General features: G+C 38.5%; 1 protein-coding gene across 1 annotated transcript in view; it reads right to left on the bottom strand.

Annotated features, from left to right (window-relative positions):
- The window catches only part of csmd3b (CUB and Sushi multiple domains 3b), a gene marked incomplete at its 5' end in the record, with an annotated part of 443,617 nt that overhangs the window by 255,644 nt on the left and 165,380 nt on the right, over window positions 1–22,593 (bottom strand). The window contains one exon of the mRNA XM_084423901.1: window positions 14,833–15,040. Within this exon, the coding sequence (XP_084280027.1) occupies window positions 14,833–15,040 (208 nt within the window). The remainder of the gene's footprint in view (window positions 1–14,832; window positions 15,041–22,593) is intronic.

Here is a 22,593-nt window from a genome sequence, read left to right as displayed (position 1 = left end):
GAACTATTACACTTCTGGAGAACAGAAGAGAGTTACAGCCTCTCAACACAAAGAGAACAAGGTGAGTGGAGCCATGTTTAATCTCCATCTTTACGAGGACTTTCAGAATCTTTCATTTATCACTGAAAGATTAAGGCCACCAGCTCTCTCTCTCACACACACACACACACACACACACACACACACACACACACACACACACACACACACACACACACACACACACACACACACACACACACACACACACACACACACACACACACACACACACAATAATGGTCTTAGCTACTATAACCACTCAACAAATAACCAACTGTGACAACAAAACAACAACAGAAAGTCAGTAAACAATGCTCAATATTCTAGTTTCTGCATCATTTATTCATGATGCGATGCATGCTGGGAAATCAAAAACCCGCAACAAATCGTCCAATTTGAAACTGTTTATTCAGGCGACTCTGTTCGGCTAGTTGGGACAACATCTGGGGGAATATTGTTGGTTTAATATGTGTTTAATATGTGCTTTTTAATGTAGATTCAAAATAATTCACATTTTGCATTCGCATGAGTCAGAAAGCTCTGCATGCGGAATAAAAAATAATTGCTTTTTGACAAGAGCACAAATACAAACAGTCACGCGAATAAAGCAGATGGACACCTCCAAGAACACAGAGGAACGCCAATGCACACAAAAGCAACACATGACGCTGCATATTTGGACAAATCTCCATGTAATCGTCGCTTTCCTCCTCATTCACAGGCTCAGTTGATATGTAGCAGGTTGGCAGAGCAGATGCCCAATATGTTCATGAGGAATTTATCACACATCTCCACCTTCACAACCGCCATCTGGGAGTGTGATTAAAATGGAAGTTCATGGCGACTTTAAGCCGAGCGCTTTCCCTGCACTCACGCCGTCACACGTCTCCACACTAATGGCTTCCCTCATCCCTACAGTCACTATTCAAAAAAAAACTGGATTTAAAGTCCCAGGGGACAGAGCTCTACAACCAGAAGATGTTCTCTGTCCTCGAGCGAGAGAGACAGACACAGAAGACAAATCAAACACAGATCTACACTTCATGTTGGACACACAGTAAAGCCTGATCAGTAAACGACTGTTTCTGCTGCTTATTAGGGCTTTCCTTTCCTCACCGGCAGCCATTTTGGCTCTGTCGCACTGAAACTCATGCAACAGTCTGAGCCTTTGGGTAAAGAACAGAGAGTCAATGTGCTGATTTTAGAATTATTTAAAACAGATTTCTGCTTATGGCTATGCAGCACATATGAAAATAAAGTGACTCTCTAAGGCGAAACAGCCAGCATACATACACGAGATGAAGAAGTAGAGCGGATTATGACTGATATCAGCAAATACTTTGTGCTTGGCTGAATATTGGACTAACAATAACATATAAGCTCCTCCAGGAAATTAGTAAATATTAAACACATATGTGACGCTGGATCGCAAAACCAGTCACGATAGTCAACAATGCATTGTATGGGTCAAAAGTATCGATTTTTCTTTTATGCCAAAAATCATTAGGATATTAAGTAAAGATCATGTTCTATGAAGATATTTTGTACATTTCCCACTGTAAATATATAAAACATGTATTTGTGTGAGTGAATGCGGCAAAATCGCGAACATAAATGAACAACTTTAAAGGAGATTTTCTCAATGTTTCGATTTTTTTGCACCCTCAGATTCCAGATTTTCAATAGTTGTATCTCGGCCAAATATTGTCCTATCATAACTTATTTATTCAGCTTCCAGATGATGTATAAATCAATTATTTTTTATTTTTTTTAAATGACTGGTTTTGTGGTCCAGGGTCACATATAGTTTATTAGTATTATCAATGTATACTCATGTAATGACGCTATACATGTAAACAAAAACAAAAAAACAAAAAAATGGTTAAGTTGTTAATAAACATGTAGAATTGTACATGCAGTAGACACAAAACAATCTCATTATATTAAATAAATTAAATAATAATAAATTAAATACCAACAAAATATTAATACCAACAATAATTAATTGTATTTAACATGCACTTGTCTCATAAATATTGCATAGTAATAAACTTGTAGAATTTTACATGCCGTAGAAACAGAAACAATAGTATATATATAAAAAAAAAAAGGATTATTATGTAATAAACTCATATAGTTATTTTTGTATGACAAATTTTTGTTTTTGGTGAAATCTGTCAAATCTGTGTGGAGAACACAAAAGCGTTTGAAAACAGAATGTTTCTTTTAAAAGAGGGATAAAAAGAAGCACACAGGGAAGGTTTGTACAGTACAAAGCCGTTAGCCGCACACTAATTGTCTGGGCTCCTGTACAAACGCACCTGCACACAGGCCTCGGACCGCTAAGCCCTCGAGGGGGGTCCGAGGAACAGAACGAGTGGGATCACTAGCCGGATTAGCAAGGATCCACCTGACTACAGTGAGTTAGCGTGATGGGGAGTTGGCAGGAGTTGCTCTGACGGACTGTGACGCTCCAGAACACTGATGCTCCTGCCAGGCTCTGCTGTCCGAGCTTCTTATCTCTCACTTGGCGAAGCCGACAGCCTCTGGGCTCCTGCCACCTCCACTTCAGGCCTGAGGTCTGTGGAGCCGCTGATAAACGCCCTGACGCTGGACGGCCCAATGTCACTGAACTCAGAGCTCCAAACTCTCCTCGCTTTCTCAAAGCACTTTAGCAGAAGGCCAACTTTAATGGGTTAGAGCCCATCCGAGGTGCTTTTCTTTTCTTTTCTTTCTTCAGGGACCCTGAGTTTTGTTTTAAGCTTCTAAAGGGTTTTGAAGGACACTCCACGTGTAGGAGTGTATGTGCGTTTTCTGAATTGGAATTGAACTGGCAGAAATAAAATATCAACATTTTTAAACATTTTAAACACACAGACGCATGCATGCGCACACTCACACAAACACAATGCACAAGCATCTCACACACACACACACACACACACACACACACACACACACACACACACAAGCACGCTAGAGCACGCACACACACACGCACAAGCACGCATATGCTGATTTGCACGCATACACACAAAAACAAACATGCACAAGCATCTCACACACACACAAGCATGCATGAGCACGCACACACACACAACCATGCAAGTACTCACGCACGCACACACACAAGCACACTCACGTGCACACACACACATACACACACACACACACACACACAAACAAACATGCATGCACATGCGCACACACACACACACACACACACACACACAAGCATGCACGCACGCACACACACACACAAACACACAACCATGCAAGTACTCACGCACACACACACAAGCACACTCACGCGCACACACACACAGACACACACACACGCACACATGCACGTACACACACAAACATGCATGCGCACGCACACACACACACACACACACACACACACACACACACACACACACACAAACATGCATGCATGCGCACGCACACACACACACACACACACACACACACACACACACACACACACAAGCATACATGCACGCACACACACAAACACACAACCATCTAAGTACTCACGCACACACTCACGTGCACACACACACACACACACACACACACACACACACACAATCATCATATTAGAATGATTTCTGAAGGATCATCATGTGACACTGAAGACTGGAGTAATGATGCTGAAATTTCAGTTTGATCACAGGAATAAATTAAATTTTAACATATTCATATATAATAATAATAATAATTCACAATATTACTGTTTTTTATTTTGATCAAATAAATTCAGCTTTGGTGAGTAGAAGAGACTTCTTATAAAAAACATTAAAAAAAACTTTTCAATGGTAGTGTGTATGTGTGTGTGCATATAGTTTCATGTTTACATGTATCGAATAAATGATAGCATGAAAGTGTATGTTTTGCATGTAGTTATGCACACATTTAAATCTGCGTGAGGTGTGTGTTGAGTGGAGCTGAAGTCCACACAGCTCAAGGTCACAGTAAGGCTCTTCTGCTCTGAATGCTGCTTCCGTCCGGAGCACAAGATTTCCCAGAAGTGAACGTCGGTTAGTGTGCCAGCAAAATTGATTGGAACGTGGAATGCATAACATTACTCTCAATTGATGTTCAATTCACTTTAGTCTTCCCCCCCACCCACCTCGTTGTTATTTAAGCTTTTGGCAAGAAACGAAGAAAAGCACAGATTATATGAAAAGCACCTTTGTGTGCCAGTCTATTACAAAAGGAAGGGCTTTTCAATGACACAGTCATGACGGATTAAAACGAAAATTATCTTCATTTTCAGCTCATACCAAGAGATAAAGCAACTACATATTAGACTATTTTGTTTCTGATCAAGTACATTACAGTTTTTTCCAATTGCTAACACACTAAAATGACATGCACAGCACCAAGGGCGAAATTGTCAATCACACATTGGGGGGGACAGCTGTGGGACTTTTCGTGTTGGCGCATGCATTTTTTTAATCAAAATAAAATAAAAGTCGGAGTCCGAACACTTACCAGCATACAACAGTCATGCTGTTAAGTGTACTTGATACTTCTAGGGGGGTCCGGGGGCATGCTCCCCCGTAAGATTTTTTTTTTACATTTTAAAGGTAAGTTCATTAATCTGGTGCACTTTGAGTGACCCGCAAACTGCCCGAACCTATGATATTCTCTGATTTAGATATCTGCATCTGATCATCACATTACAATTATTGTTAAGCATGATAATATGGTAACATATCACACTGACATAGGCTGATTTAAAATGAACATTTATTTAAAATAAAAGTTCTTCTTTTGCCAAAATTATATTTCCTTAATAGCCTAAACAGAGGCTTTACTCAGTTTGGGCCATGCAAATTATGGGAGTTTCCCGGGAGAAATAACAAATCGGGAGGGGTCCGGGAGATAGGGCTAAAAAACGGGAGAAACCCAGGAAAAACGGGAGTGTTGACAGGTATGGCCAAATGTCTGTCAGATTTCGCGCTCCTCTTCTTCTGTTTGGTTTTTCCTAACTTACTGGCAGTGCACGAGCTACTAAAGGTATAGGGAAAACATGACATGGATTTCAGGAGAAATAGGTTTTGTTAATGTATTGTGTAAGGCCAGTTGAATGGATTTTTGGAAATCGACCGGCCGGGATTTTATATTTTCGGAGCTGGAAAGAAAGACGTATTTGCAATCACATCGATATTGCCCCCATAATCATACAGTATGATCAAATATTGGGGGGGACAAATTGTCCTTCTTTGAATATTGGGGGGGACGTTTCCCCCTGTCCCCCCATAGAATTACGCCTATGCACAGCACAATTAACACACAATTGACACACGCTGGTGCGTTTGCCCAGAGGGTTAAACTGACACACGGAGAGCAAAACCTCTTCTCAAGTCTCCAAAAGTCTAAACATATTTTCTGCTTTACACACATTTTGCAATTCAAAATGGCACTTTTTAAACACACTGAACACGGTTCTCTGCATAAGACACAACAATCTGACATAACGTCACATTTCAAAACACTGCCATTCAAAATGACACTACATGATCTGATTGGCCGACACGTGTCACCTGACCAAACGCCTCAATGGTTAACTGTTAACACTTCAATCTTTTTCAGTTTACTGTTTATTGAGAGTGCATATTGTTGTTCAGTCCGATGTAAATATATCTGCTGTGCGTATGTTGCACTGACTTGTTTGGTGAAAAATAAAAAATGTTTCAACAGCGTGTGTGTATCTGCAAATGGTTCTGTGCATGTGAACAATCTGAACAATTTTCTACAATTTACTATTTTAGTATTATGGCAAAGCATACTAAAGATGAGAGTGCTTTTCATGATGCCCAACAGTGTGTAGTTGGTTAGACAACAATCTGGTGATATGAATGAAGTGTGTGCCATTTCGTGCAAAAGTTTGATTTTGATAATGTAGGTTTGGTTGCACTGCAGTGCTTCATTTTGCAGGATGTATGAGGTACGTTGCAGTTTGGGTGTGTGGTTTTGTGAATTGTGTCAGTATTTTGATAAAACCAGCCTAGTTTACAAAATTGTGTGTTAGCAATTGGAAAAATCTGTAATTAAAAACATGTCTAAAGACATACCCGTAGAATTGTCAAATTAAATAAAACGTAAGAATTGTGATGATGCAGTCCATCCTGACAGCATGAACAGACTTATAAAGACGAGCGAGCTTGATCTGGTTCAGTTTTCATCATGGTTAGGTAACTCTGTATTTGTAGCCTTTAGATGCCAGGTTGCTTTACATGTTCACAGAATTAAAAGGGCACCGTTAATTACCCTCCCGTTCCTGCCTCTCATCCCGACACGGAGAGAGCTGGAGGGGTCCTCTGCTGGCATTATGTGTGTGTGTGTGTGTGTGTGTGTGTGTGTGTGTGTGTGTGCGTCATGGCTAGACAGAATCTGCAGTCGTTTTTCACATTTTCTGCTCTGATAAATCTATGGAATGGATTCAAACATGGTAAAATGTGTTACAACTGAGTGCTGCGTTCTGCAAGCATTATTAAACAAAGCCAAAATGTAAAAAGTAAACTATATGAAAATAAGAGATCAGGGGCCGTATTCACAAAGAATTTTAAGGCTAAAAGTAGCTCCTAACTGGCGAATTTAGGAGCAACTCCTAAAAATAATGGGCGTGTCACTCGTAACTTTAGGACTCCTCATTTTTTTGACTAAGAGTAATTCACGAAGCATTTTAGCCCTAAAAGTAGCACCTAAGCCTGGGACAGCTTAAAAGAAGTCGAGAGGACTCCTAACTCACTGAGACCTATTCACAAACCGCTTTTTGTGGCATTTCACGTTGCGATGTTTTGAAATGCGTGTGCGGCGGCTACAGGAGCTTCCAATCGCGAGGGAACCATTTAGCATTGTAGGCATAACTAGGGATGCAATAACGCCACCAACAACAACCAAAACTAGGCTACTCAATGCATGTAAACTAATTGTAACGTTTCATTGTGAATCAAATTAAAATGTTCTTCTCTTTGCAAATGTAGGCAGAGGCATATAGTGACAGATTAATTCAATAATGTTGCAAAGATATTGCATCAATCCATATGTTTCATTAGGCTACTAGGCTATTTGTTTTGCCTTACTCTTTATTCATTTAGGCTATTTATTCAGTTATTCATCATCTTCCATCCTTCGCACTACTTGTGTAGCGCACACATTCTCAGACCTGTCACCTGTCACTCATCATCGTAGGGGAGGGGTTTGGAATCATTCCCGCGTTACAATCATCAGCCAATCAAGGTGGTCACTTCAGTCAAGCTCGTGCATGAGTAATGACGTCATCCATAGCAACGAAGACTCACTCTTAGTTTAGGAGTTGTCATTTTTCTTTACTAAGAGTAGGTCTGAAAGGCGTTGTGAATAACTTTTAAGAGAAAACTCCTAGCTAAAATCTTTTAGTGCGATTTAGGAGTACTCCTAGTGGTAAGATAAAATGCTTTGTGAATACGGCCCCAGATGATGCAGAACTTTGGGAATGATAGGAATTCCAATTCTGCAGAAATCTGAGAAGTTTTGTCACCTGCCTATATATACACACACACACACACACGCACGCACACTAACCTGCACACACACCCATGCCTTCTAAATCATGGTTTATAAATGCAATAAATTGATCAAAGTTGCAGCCATTCACACACACACACACACACACACACACACAGAGTCAAATAGTTTCAATCAAATGTAGGTTTTTCAATCAAAACAGATTTTTGACTTCCACCAACTATTTTTTTTCCTAAGAAACGCTCATCTTTTACCAGAAGTTGCATCTAAGTACATCTAGTGAGATGTATGGGAATGCTAACAGTTAGCTAACACTTCTCAATAGCATCCTTTGCTATAAGCTAAACAACCAGGTCACATCTTGAAGTGTGTGTTTTTTCTAATATCCTCTACATACTCATCCGTCAAGGTGCCGTATGAGATTCAACAAACAACATCATCTTTCCACAAACACGTTAAGGCAAACTAGCCTTCACCTTGCAAACACAACCTCCCTTTACTCAAATAACCTGCACTTCAGATAAATAAAGTAATCGCACACGGCCTGGAGGATGAAAAAGAAGCGTCCGCGACATTGAATTATCTCTGACTACAATGCACTGGACTCCCATAGAGCAGTCACAGAAAGTGAGGTTGCCTTGCCCTTTTAAACATGGTCAATACACTGCCTTCCCGTGAGTGATGGAGAGGGACAAAAGTGATCCAATCCAATCATCTCCAATAAAAGTAGAGGATAAATTGTGATGGGAGGTAATGAGCGCTTGTCGGGAGTTAATCCCACTGTCTCTCCGGTGAGAAATGGCTCATTCCTCTTCTGTCCCGAGCAGAACCCAGACGTTTCAGGCCTTGATTTGAATGTCTGTGTCTGATCTATTTCTGGACAGCAGTTATTTGTCGGGCCCCAACTTTTTTGACTTAAAGCTTTAAGATGTTGCACTTCTAAAATCGTACTTTGGCAGATACAGCGGATACAACACTACAAGACGTTCCCGGCAGCCGAGCTGTCGCGTTCTGGCTTCAATCACGTCAGCGCTCACAACAACACTGGGTCTAATCACTCCCGCTGCATTCTGGGGGTTCGGGCTGAAGTGACGAGTCTCTGAAACGCTGACAGGCCGGAGAAGCTCACAGACCAGGAGCTGCTGGAGATATCTGTACTCGAGTCACACTGAAGCTGTCAGAGGCATCATAAGACACGCAGCAGACTGTGGTCCTCGGGTGATGGATCCAGAGGAGGAACGACTGGGAACTTAAATCACAGGGAAATGATAAAGCCAGCAGAAGCTCACACCTTAATGCCTTCAGTGGTTCAACACCGCAAAGCGATGAGGAGCTATTATAAGCCCATCAGATGTAATGCAGTGGGGTCCAAATGTCTGCGATCAGGAAATAAACCAAATATTTTAAGATAAAAAAAATATATATATATATATATATATAAATTTTAATAATTTGCATATTCAAATATATATTTGTATATAACTATTTATGTTTCTGAATTCTATGAAATTTGTTCTTTTTCCAATTCAACTTTTCACTGAAATTGTTATGTTGCTGCAGCTGCTAATAATAAAATAAAATAAAATAATCTGGAATTCAAAATCTAATATAAATCAGGAAATAAACTAAATGTTGTAAGAATTTCAAACCCAAACCTTATTACCTAAAATGAACTATTTAAGATTAAGAAATGTTTCAATTTAACTTTGTACTCAAATTGTTATGCTGATAATATTAATAATAATAATAATAATAATAATAATTGTTAAAATAAAATAAAATAAAAATAGAATAAAAAGAAAATAAATATAGAATTCAAAGTCTTATTTAAATAAGGAAATAAACAAAAGGTTGTATTTAAGATTCTGAATGCTAAGAAATTTTCCAGTTGAACTTTTCACTCAAATTCTTATGCTGATAATAATGATAGTAATAATAACAATATAATAATCATAATTTTCAATGTATTAACACACAAATATTTTTCCTGTATTGCTACTTGCAAAGATTAAAATGGGGAATAAACCCCTTTATATTAATGCTAAAAATAGCAAATATCTCCCTTTCTAGTTATCACACACCATTTACAGCATCATTAATTGACAATTAGCAGCAAAATAATTCCTGGAAATGTGGCAATAACTGTCTGTGTAATTTACTAATTTAACGTTTGCACTAGCAAGAATGAAAAATTATCATACTAATATATCTACAACATCACTTCAATTTCCAGCACACTTGCAATTAGCTTGCTTGAACTGTGTGATGACATCAGCGTGACATCATCAGGGTGACATCATCAGGGTGACCTGCCCGAAATGCTGAAAACCCTCAGTAAATAAGCTACTCGATCAGAGAGCACTGAGACTACAGCAGAGAGAATGAAGCTCATGCTTTATTAAAGACATCAATAACGCATCGCTGGAACACACCAATCTACCTGTGCCGCCTTTCCCGGGGAGTTTCCAACATCTCCTGGCTTTGACTAATCCAATAAGAGGCAATCATTGAAAGGCGGTGACCCAGAAGCACGCGAGAGAGATGTAAGGACACTCGGTAAACGACAGGCTAGATCTGCGATGACGTGAGGGTTGGCGTCGCCTAATCCGAATACACAAAACAGGTCAGGCGAGTTTGCAAAAAAAACACAAAAAAACAACATTTGTACACAAGACAGATTAACGTGCCACAAAACTAACGCCAGATGTGATTAAGTGATGAGGCAGGTTTATCTGTTGATCTGGTCTCGGATGAATGAGCAGTGCAAACACGGGGCAGTGAAGCTTGTTGCGTTCACATCTACATGTATCAGATGTCCGCTGTGCTTTGTTTATGCAGCAATCAGCATTGTAGAAGGACCGGCTCATCTACATAACATGCATATTCAAATCAGGCTCTCTGGCTCGCTTTAAAAATCCTCTTTGACATCCCCTTACTTGCCGCTAAGAGACTGTCTTGAATAAATCACTGTAAACAATGTGTTAACACGTCGCCGGCGCGTGCCTGAAACCATTACGTTTCCCCTCGACCGCTTGCTGAGCATCATAGGGAATCTTACCAGCACTTAAAGGGATGGTCTGGAGTAATTTCAACCTAGGGTCCTTTGCACCATGACCTTCGAGCCAAACAAGGACCCTTTTTTCCCTTGGTCGAACATTATTAAAGTTAGAGCTTATTTAGAGATATCAGCCGAATGGCTTAGTGCAGGTGCTAATGGATCCAAGGTTGTATCTCGTAAATTACCCCACTAATAATGCCCGGAATGGTACCAAACTTCTACAGTAGTACAAATAGGTTCTGTACTCATAAAACGAGGCATTGGAAAGTTTGTAAGTACATCAGGAGTTTATTTTAATAACACTTGCCTGACGGCTAATGCTACCGCTAACCTGGACGTCGAGGTCACTTCCATGATTTGGAGAAAAGCCCGTAAAAGTCCAAAAGTTTTTGGGTATATCCCAAAAAATATCTTTTTTCCGAAGTGTTGACAGCTTAGTGTAAAAGTAACACTAAGTAACTTTTCAACCTTCATAATATATTTCCAAAATCCTTGTGATGGTAAATCGACTTAAAATAGGTTGAATGACACGTCTGCCATAGCCTGACGGGGTTTGTATAGCTTTTAATCGTACTTTTAAACTTCGGGGTTCGGGTAGTAACCCCCGCGCACAAAAAGAACTACAAAATTCGACTGCTTTATGGCATAGGCTACCTCACTTCCCCCAACACGTCCTCACATGCTGTTGGACTTGTAAGTATATTGCTTATATTGTATATCACTCGGACAAGCACCTGGCGTTCTTGTTGATGGATTAGTAGACATCTTCGGAGGCTAGCTGTGCTTGTTCGATGTCCGACGATTTGTAACGCGTTGTGTTTATTCCCCAATCGAACTCGTGTAACTGTCTGTCACACGTTCTACCGTCCACAGCATTACTTGATAGACAAAAATAGGACAAGAATGAGCGTCAAACAGAAACAACCCGCTTACGGGGTGTTCGAGGCGCACATACAATACAGACTGCCGAAAGTTAAACAGGGCGCGCGCAGCTCTTAAAGGGGCCATACCTTATTTCCACTCGTTACAGCTTCTATCCGACTGAACGGGGACCGGTATACAGGGGGGAGGGGATCAGGCCGTGAGTGAAGAGACTGCTCTGCGTGAGTGGTATTTACGACAGTAACGTTAAATACAAGTAGTCCACAGCGACTCTAGGGGTCGTTGTTTGACAAAAACGGAAATCCTACATAGTGGGGCTTTAACTAATAATTGTTGCAAACTGGCACTACCAACAAAATATTAGTGCATTAGTGCTGGAACTGGGCGTCGTTACACTACATCCTTATGCATCGCTTTCTGCCAGGATTTTACGTGTTTTCTCAGAATCACTGAAGTGACCTCGACGTCCGGGTTAGCGGTAGCATTAGCCGTCAGGCAAGTGTTATTTAACTAAACTCCTGATGTACTTACAAACTTTCCAATGCCTCGTTTCATGAGTACAGAACCTATTTGTACTACTGTAGAAGTTTGGTACCATTCCGGGCATTATTAGTGTGGTAATTTACGAGATACAACCTTGGATCCATTAGCGCCTGCTCTAAGCCATTCGGCTGATATCTCGAAATAAGCTCTAACTTTAATAATGTTCGACCAAGGGAAAAAAAAGCTTCTGGGGGGGTGTTTGGCTCGAGGTCATGGTGTGAATTTACTCCGAACCATCCCTTTAACAGAGCAGATAGAGTTGCTTTCTTCTTTAGAGTTACTCTCTCGCTTTCTTTTTTTAGGAAGATGTGGGACACCCTGCATTTCTTTACGCCACATTTGAGTTTTAGGTAAACCCGTGATCACACTGTAAACTGAAAAGAAAACGCTACACAGTCACAGGGCCTGCAGCAATGCATGTGTTCAAAAATAGTTCATAAGTGACTGAGTTCAGTGCTAAATGTTTTTGAGATGCTTGAGTTTGGCTTGCTGACATACGACTTCAAGATTTTTAGTGTCATAATAAAGTGTCACATGTCATTACACCCACATCAGTCAGCCTTTAACTATTTAAATTATAACTCCAGGGAAGTATGATTGTACATCATTTTTTCAAGATGAAAACACCTGTGTATTTCAGACGTTTTAATGTGAAAAATGTACCAGTGAAATGCAGAGGAAACAATGAAAGCCTGTTTCCTCAGGAGAGTACAAATAAAAAAGGTAATCGTGACAACATATCTATCAACTGCTTTTTATTTCTCATATTTGTGACTTAATTTATTTCATTTTTATTTGAAACTTTATAGTCCACAGTTGTGCCTTTATATCTCACAATGACTTGACAATGTGACTCAATGTTGTTATTGTCAACTAAAACTTAAATAAAGTTTGTGGTAATTGAAATAAAGCTCATATAAATTACAAACATTAGATGAAAATTTCAAACTTAAAAACATAAACGAAAATTTGAAATATTGCCTTGGCAACTAACTGAAATAAATGAGTTGAAGTACTAGTAAAACTGAAATAAGTAGCTTATATTAATATATATATAAAGTAGCTGTTTGGATGGAAGATGCAAAAATTACGGACAAACTGCGCTTCATGTGAATTAAAAGGGGTCATGACATGAGAAATCAAATCTGCCTTGATCTTTTGACATATAAGAGGTCTTTGTACAATTTAAACGTACTACAAGTTTCAGAGCTTAAAACGTCCTCATTATAAACCAAGCATTTATTTAATCAAGCTCCAAAAACGCCTTGTTTGGATATTGTGGGATCTGTGACGTCACATGGCAAATACATTTGGATATGTCTGCCTCCAGAGCAAGACATCGACCAATGGCTATTGGGCGCCCACTGACGTTCAGTCATTAACGGCTGACACTTGCCTACACCAGATATGAGCGTTACGTCAAGGTAAAAGCAAAAGCTATCTACACTTTTGGGGACCCGTACAGAAAAAAATACATTGAAATATATTCTGAAATATAACAAAAATATATGAAATATAAGTATGAAATATATTTATTGGGCCAATTTAAAATATTTGCATATATTCCAAAACATATCCAGAAAATATATTTCTTTTGTGTATGGGTGGAAACAGTATACAGATGTGCATTCAGTTTCTGACGTATTCCACACACTTGAGTTGGTTTATATGGATAATGTTGTCAAAACACTAACTTGTGTGCAATAGCCAGTAGGCGTTGATACTGTTTGCTATGCAATGACGTTAGCCAATCATAACAGTGGCCGTTTTCTGACAAGCCTTAAAGGAGCCGCGCCTTAAAAACTGGGGTCAGAATGAAGGTTGAAAAGAATAATTTTTATGCACACACATATATATATATATATATATATATATATATATATATATATATATATATATATATATATATATATATATATATATATATATATATTTGTTTGTTGGTTTGTGCAAAAATTGTATTAACATTATAAGTGAACCTCAAGGAACATCCTAAAATAATAATAATAAAAAAAACATGTCCCCTTTAATATGGAATGTCATTCTGTTCTCTTAAATATGTGAAGATTCAGTATTATATGGGGCGGTTGACAGCCAGTAATGTGGTCCATACAGCCCTACATGACACTGACTGATATCAAAACCATACTTTCCAAATGAGATGTAATTAAAAACTTGGCTAGAGTTCAATTTATAACATTAAAGTGAGGAGGAAGGGCATTTCGGGCGATCGATACTCATGTTCATTTCCTCTAAGAGCTCCACGCAGAACAAGCGTGCAATGGATTTTTCCCTTGAAACAAATGTGGCACAGTATACGACGGAGAAAACTAAAAAAAACTTGGTAATAATTACCCATCTTTTACCCCATCATCACCAGGGTAGACAAGCCTGGAGGGAGTGAATCAATAGCCCAATTTGAGCCCAGTCAATAAACAGCAGAGGTGAAATATTATGATGATATAAACATTAGACAACAACATTAGACGCTTCCATTATGACTAACGATTACATCCATAAGGTACAGCTGGAAACGACACATGATGCACAGGCACGGCAACAACATTAAACGAGGAACGCTTTAACGCTGTTAAAACATGCAAGACTAAATCACAGCTAATTGAGACTCATCGGATAACACACAGTTACAGAGGTGAGATTACGGATGGGACGATGACTCATTTAAGATGTCCATGGGATTAAGCAAATATTACCACCCAGCAAAAAACGCCACAAGACGGATGAGCATGGGAATAAACACAGGTGGGCAAGGCATTTGGACTCACCATATTGTTGGCGGCTCGGACCCCTCCACCTCCAAGTAATCGTACTTTTCCTCCGTCTGGAAGTCTGTAAAAATGATGGAGATGGTGTCTCCGGGATCAGCAAGTATGGTCCACGTACAGTCCGCACTATTGTAATATTCACTCGGGAAATTGGGACTCGTAATGATGCCACTTGAACCCCTCAGAGTATCACCACATGTGTCCTCAGCTGTCAACCAAACACGAAAAGACTTGTGTTAGGAATCGGCCTTTAATTTCTAGACATACTTATACAGCAGAAAATGACAGCTGAACCTTTTGGACTAAATCGAGGCCAAGTTTTCGCATTTGTACGCCAAATTGTTGAGCGCCAATTCACTTTAAGGGTTTTTCCAGCCCATTGTTGAGAGCTAAAAATAGCTCTACGGCAAGTTTGTTCAATATTAAGTATGTGAGAGAGAAGCTGTGGTGCTGTTCATTAATCCGGCACACACTAGGCTCACTTCAAGGCTGTCCCATGATTCCTTTTATCATGTTTTAGTGAGGCAGTGGCTCTTCTGAAGCTTTGGCCCTCTCTCGTTTCGTTTTTGTAAACGGTTTCCGTCACAACAAGGCTTTCAGAAAAACAAGGTCCCAGCTGCATTTCCAGATAGACTCAGAGCTCATCTCTGGTCCCGTCTGCTAGTAGGCGTCCAATTAAATTTAAGTGCGATCTTTTTCAATTTACCAATTGCAGATTTTATTTTTTTATCTTTAGAAATCGAGTTGCAATAGAACTACGTACAGATAAAGACACATGGACTAGTCTGTGCAAACATGATAAATTATATAGAAATAATTTATACAAACAAGCATACACTCATATGTACGTACAGTCATGGCACCGAGCCATGTGAACGTACATATAGTGTGTACAGAGATATGTAGAAAGCGATGCTCCCATGTGGAGAATCACTTTTACCTGGGATCAACACATAGTAACAGGTGCAAAAGGTCTTGGCAACAAGAAGAGCTTCACTGAAACAATTACGAGAGACGCATTGACATGTCCGGGAAGGAAGCCATGTCGATGCGCACACACGCATACATTTGCATACATAAATAGTCAAAAATATACATACACATGACATGCATTCACAGGCAGAAATACTCAAGAGCACATGCACCCGGACAGGATCATTTATCTTCTACGTTTCTGACGGACGTCTTTCTTAAATCAAATATATATATATGATATAAACTACCCATTTAACACAGCTTTCTGGAATACTCTATTCTGATTGGACAATTGGTCAGATATTTTCAGATATCTTTCATCTCATACAAACACAACTGCCATTATTTTGTGTCTCAATTATTACTCGTAGTGAAAATGATCTTGCCGAAATGTATTATTAATATTATTGTAAGATTGTTACACTATGACTTGCTTTCTTGCGTGAAATACTTTAGGAGATGTTTAGGAGAATGTTCAAGCTGCTTTTTGTCCATTCAATCAAAGTGGATGGGGACTAGAGACAGTAATTCACTTCCATTGGGTGCAAAAGAGCAGCTTGGACATTCTTCTGATTATCTCTTTTTGTGTTCGACGCAAGAAAGTCAGTCATTCAGGTTTGAAATGATGCGTAGTGAATAAATGATAAAAGGAGTGAGGTAAAACGGCTCTCATTGAACATTAACGATGTATAAAGCAAAGAAAAGGTATGACATGGTTCAGAGAATGAACATGTATTAATGAATATCTTTGTACATTTGTGTGGGGTTTCAAATGCAAGCCCGTCCTAAAACATTTCCACACTCTGATGGCTATGGAAAAGCCATGAGACATAAAACCTGAACTACAGTAATATCAATGCTAATGTCAGTAAATGCGTGCACACACACACTCACTCACACACACACACACACACAACTATTAATGTCACTGAGCATGTGATTGACAGCCTCATAAAAATTCCATTACATAAAAGGAACTCAAGAGACAAAACGGACAAAGGTGTGTTTGGGCAAGTGTGAGAGAGTAAATTTCTCTCCTTTGTTTACAATGAATGCGCTGCATCTCACTTATAGATACATAAGAAAAAGAAAGAGAGTTTTTAATGCACGGCTTAAGTATGCAAATTAAGTGTGACTTAATGCTTGTGGGCATGTTTAAAAATATCCTCATCACAGTCAATGTTGAGGTGGCCTTTTGGTGTGTTGCAGAGTACATATAAACCCCAAAAATAAATAAATGTATAATTCAGAAAAAAATTCACTTCAATGAAAAAAGAGAAATGCGAATGTGTGTTTCAATAAATACCAAAGTAGCTCGGCCTTGACATTTGCATTGTAATGTGCAGCCGCGGACCGAGACTGCGATAGATTCCCTCAGGGAAATATTTGTGTCAGTCATTTGTAAATCAATTCTGCATTTTTATAGATCTCTCAGTGTCAAATGTGGAGGAGCTATCACTGTGTTTCATATAAACTGGAGTAATATAACTAAAGAACATATAGGGTCAAAAAGAAAAAAGAAAAAGTCTCATTCTGCGGTTGTTCATTGGCAAACAGGCAACGTCGCTTCAAAATCCATATTGTACTGTTAAAGGCACCTTGGATTTAGTTATAAATATGTCAAAATATGGGGTCAAAAGTACAGTTGTGATCTATGCATGGCTGGTTTTTATCCACCGATAAAATAAATAAATAAAATAAAATCTTTTTTCTTCTGCCAATAGCCATGGTTGATTTTAAAATCATGCTGAAATCCTAAAAGACTGATGTGACAGTTTGACATAAAAGCATGTAATAATTCAACCTTATTACACAGACATATTTTAAAAACAATGGAAATTTGTGGAATAATTAATAAAAAGTCTTTTATCAAGACACATTTTTGGACAAAGCTCAGAAACTTGGATGAATTATTCAACACCCGAACAATAACACATCGTGCGCTTGCCTTTAAAATAAAAATCTTGCATTTTAAAAGCTCAAACATTCATACTGAAAATGCATGCATGGTGTGGATAATCTGTGGAACGTCAAAAGTTTACAAGTTTTCAGCCTTTCCTCTCAGCCATCAGACACGGCTCTGGGACTATGGATTGAGATGCAGGACTGGTATAAAAGCAGATGCTATGATGAGAGACACAGACACAGACATGTTAGAAAATGATTGTTCAGGGGCCCAAGGGATGAGATCCTGACACTCTCCTGTACATCAGCTAAAAGCCAGCCTGACTACACTATATATGTACTACACACCGCAGTGGACCATTAAGATACACAGAGGGTTCCAAAAAAAACTGAGAGAAGCTTGTTATATATATATAAACCAGAAATAATCAAAGTTTTATTCAAATACTACTATACTAAATTCAGATACTACTAAAAACTATTTATTTGTTTAAAATAAATTAAATTAAATAAAATTGTATTAAATAAAATAAAATGCGCTTTTTTTCTTTTCTTTTTTTGTCGCCTTCTAGTTTCTCTATGTCTTTTGGATTATTATTTCTTCTTAAATGCCATGCCATTTATTGCATTATGTCTTGAGTCCATCACCTGGCCAGATTCATTAAATCACGTTCTGTCACAGAGCCTACCTCTTTCATTTTCTGTTTCCATGCAAAGGCCTATATCTACCCACATATAGTGTTCTCGGGGGGGAAGGCACCTGTCAGAGACTGGAGGAGGAATCTGAGCTGTATAATCCCTGTGATGTGACAGTCGAGAAGGGTGGAATATGCACAGAGACGCTGGGGGCTTTAGTCTAATCCAGTCCTCCAAATCAACACATTCTGACTGCACAACGCTCAGCTGAAGAGGGCATTTGTATGTGTGTTATTCATGCCTGTTCAATGTCAAATGCAAATTAATTCAAATGGACACATACTGTATTCATATTTATTGTACAAGGCATTATCTATCTATCTATCTACACTGAACAAAACTGTAGACGCAACACTTTGGTTTTTGCCCCCATTTTTCATGAGCTGAACTCAAAGATCTAAGACTTTTTCTATGTACACAAAAGGCCTATTTCTCTCAAATATTGTTCACAAATCTGTCTAAATCTGTGTTAGTGAGCACTTCTCCTTTGCCGAGATAATCCATCCTCCTCACAGGTGTGGCACATCAAGATGCTGATTAGACAGCATGATTATTGCACAGGTGTGCCTTAGGCTGGCCACAATAAAAGGCCACTCTAAAATGTGCAGTTTTACTGTTACTTTAATGTGTAATCATTTTAAATCATCAACATATAATCGCCATACAACCTGATTTGACTTGAAATAAACAAATAAATAAATAAATAAATATTGTGTACAGTCCTTTGTGAGAAAGTCAGATGTCTAAAATATTTCTGAAAATATAAACATTTCAAAACAACACTATGCATAATTTACTCTTTATGTCATTCCATATGCCTGATTATCATTTATAAGATTTTAAATGCTCTGTCCCCCCCCCAAACAATTAGTTTGTGTGAGCGCCGCTGGCCACCGCAAACACTGACAAACAGTCTCATCTGGTCATTCACAGTTCTGAGATCACATCTGTGCTGCATTAGGGGCTTCTCACCCTCAAATCAATCCATTTTACAGCATCCACACTGACATCTCCGCTGTCCTCCAGAGCCTTCTGTGGTCATACTGTCAAATTTCGTTTTCAAAAATATTCATATTTGTGTTGACGCTTTTTCCTGAGGGTGAGTGACATGATAAACGAGCCGCCGCTGTAAATGTAGTAAGTATGTTTGTGGGAGCGCAAAAGAAATGAAGCCAATGCACTGAAAGATATCTGCAGAGAAATGAGAAAACGTTGGTGAATTCAGGTGAGTTCTCGTCTGCAGGAGTGTGTGGGTCCCTCCGTGTACAGTCTCTGAGGAGATTTTTGAAATGTCAGTCCTGACAACCTCAACAAATGTAGGCATACAAACACATTTTCATGCTTTGGAGCACCCAGGAGGCACAAACCCATTTCAACTTTTTGATCTCGACTGCTGAGAGGAGACTTTGAAATGACCACGATGTAATAATAAATGGTACCCGTGTAGAGCTTTGGGAATATGAAGGCATCTCAATTTGAATCTGTGTACCTGATAACACACTTTCTTTTTTTCTGTATTTGGGTGTTTCTGAAACTTTATGCACTTTTTGGCTCTGTGGAATTTTTGAAAATAAGCTTTTAAAACACTTTTTAAAACTCTAATTAGTTTAATATATTCACTTAATATATTTATTGAATTATAGTTTTATTAATATTTTGAATTAGCTTTTATTTTTAGTTTTCATGTTCATTTTAATCTAATTATCAGTAATTTGGTTATGTGCTTTTGTCATTTTATTGTCATTATTATTATTTTATTATTTTCTTCTTTTAGAATTAGTTTAGTTCTAGTCATTATTTATTTCCAGTTAGTAATTTTAGTGCTTCAACTTATTTCAATTTATTGCCAAGAAAATTTTCCAATTTTAATTTAGTTTAAGATTTTTGGCTATTATTGATATTTTAATTAACAGAATTATTTTTTTTCCCCATAGTTTTAGTTTCTGTTAACTACAATAACCCTGTGCCATTTGTTTCATAAACTTCAGGCACTTTTATATTCCGAGGGTTGTTTATTATTTACATTAACAAATTTAAAATGTTTTTACCCGTTTTATGAAGACCACCTAAAAAAACGTATATACATATTTGATTATTTAAAAAATAGTGAAATAAACTAACCATTTAATTTTAGGCTATTTTATGACCAAATATTGTCTTTTATAAAGAAAATATGAAAAATAATATTTTTCATATTTACATTTTTATATTGAAATTATGGTAAATACTGGTAAAATTGTACCAACAATCACACTTAAAAATAAACACTTCATGGTATACCATAAAAATAACCTGTAGTTCTCATTTCCAGTTGATTTCACAAATGACTGATTCTTTTTATGTACAGTGACAGATGATGCCATGACAAAAAAAAAAAAACACAGGTGTTTATTACGCATTACCTATCTGGTCCAGGGGATATGAATATGATAGTCGAAGGGCAAGCACTGGGCAAAAAACGTATATTCGGAACATATACCGTATGAATAATTGTATAAACAAAAAGTCCCCATGAAATCAAAGTTGAAGTTTTTTTGGCCTTTATTATGAATATGTTAGTCTTACTGTTATCTATAAGCTAGTGTGCTCCAAAACAATCTCAAAATTTGCATTTAGAAGATATAAGCTTTCAAAACTTAGTCTCTCCCTTCAGCCAATATGGATCAATGATTTTGATGACATCACTCTGCACTTCAACTTCTCATCAGATTTCCTGTCCAATCAAATGCTCTCTATAATCTGAAACCCCGCCCCCTACATTATAAATAGACGCTGAAATCAGTCACTTGTTCACACTATTACCATTTTCTATAAGATGAATGGCATATCGTGCACTAGTGACAGGGAACGATGATTCAGACGGCGTAAACACGCTTTCCATTGAGGCGAAAGAAGTCTGGTTTAACGTTAATGTCACGCGAACCGGCACAGTCGGTGCAGATCACAAAACGTATCAGACGCATTTGAATTCTACACATAATGCTATACTTTAAAGTGATATGGAAAGAAAAACGGATAAACGCAGCATTAGAAACAGCACTGACGAGTAGAAGAGATTACACCGGTGCCATGCTGCTTTTCAAACTACACTCCCTCAGCATGATTATGTTGACTGTTTTGCTTTAGTAACAAGTTCATATTAAATCAAAAGAGGAATCTATTAGACTGTGGCTGTCATAAGCTGTCGAATCTGGCTTCGCAGAGCTCAACGGCTCTGGCCGAGCTGTGATATAAACGAAATGTTATTGGCTATTTCAAAAAAAGGGGAGGAGCTGCACGATATGCCCCGCCCCGTCTTCCTGTTTCAGTGGAAATGACGTCAACACATTGAAAAATGCAGCACGTTTCAATGCACTTCAATGGGACTTTAAATAATTCAATGATGACCGTCCCCTATTTAAACTTTTTAGATTGACGCACAAAATGTGACACGCACACACACACACTTGGTCAGTTAGCCTTTCCTGGTTAAATCAACTGTGTCCCGTGGCCCTATACTGTATGACACAAGCAACAATGAATGTCCATTCAAATCACAATCAGCGTAACAGAGAGAAGCTTCTGAGGGCATTGATATCACAGGGTCTTCCCCGGATAAATCATCTGCTCTCGAGCTGTTTGATTCATCACTGCTCTTCTGGAGGATGTGGACTCAGATCGCAACAACAGGCCATGTCAAAACAAAGCCCGAGATATCACGAAACCATCAAGTGTTATGATATCAGAGCCCACTCGGGCACCAGCACATATACTGTGTGGGAGTGAATCATAACTAACATATTTCAACTTTCTTACTTTTTGTTATATGAAGGTCACATTCAAATGTTGAAACTTTTTTACCATGGTGGTGAGCCCCTGGTTGACACTGAATAGTGTTTTTTTTCTCAGCTTTGCTTCTCTCATTGTGTACATTGTAGTTGTATTCAATAACACTGATTATGTGCTCACGCTGGTTACAAATGCAGCCCGTATCTATTCTCTAGCCTGAATTTAGAGAAGCCTTCTGGGTTTTTGTAAGCAAAACGACTGGGGTCAAAATGTGCAGTTTGTCTCTGGATAAATGTGAAAACCAAATTAGCAAAAAATATATTCTGGAGATCAGCTTCTGCTGTGCCGTGTCAGAGGAAACCGCTGACTCATCATCGCAGAATAATTCCTAAATAGAGAAATGACTGAGCTCAGCAG

This window comes from Rutilus rutilus, assembly GCF_951802725.1.
Source record: "Rutilus rutilus genome assembly, chromosome: 11".
NCBI lineage: Eukaryota > Metazoa > Chordata > Actinopteri > Cypriniformes > Leuciscidae > Rutilus > Rutilus rutilus.
The sequence above is the reverse complement of the archived record's forward strand: the minus strand, read 5'-3'. Positions and strand labels throughout refer to the sequence as shown.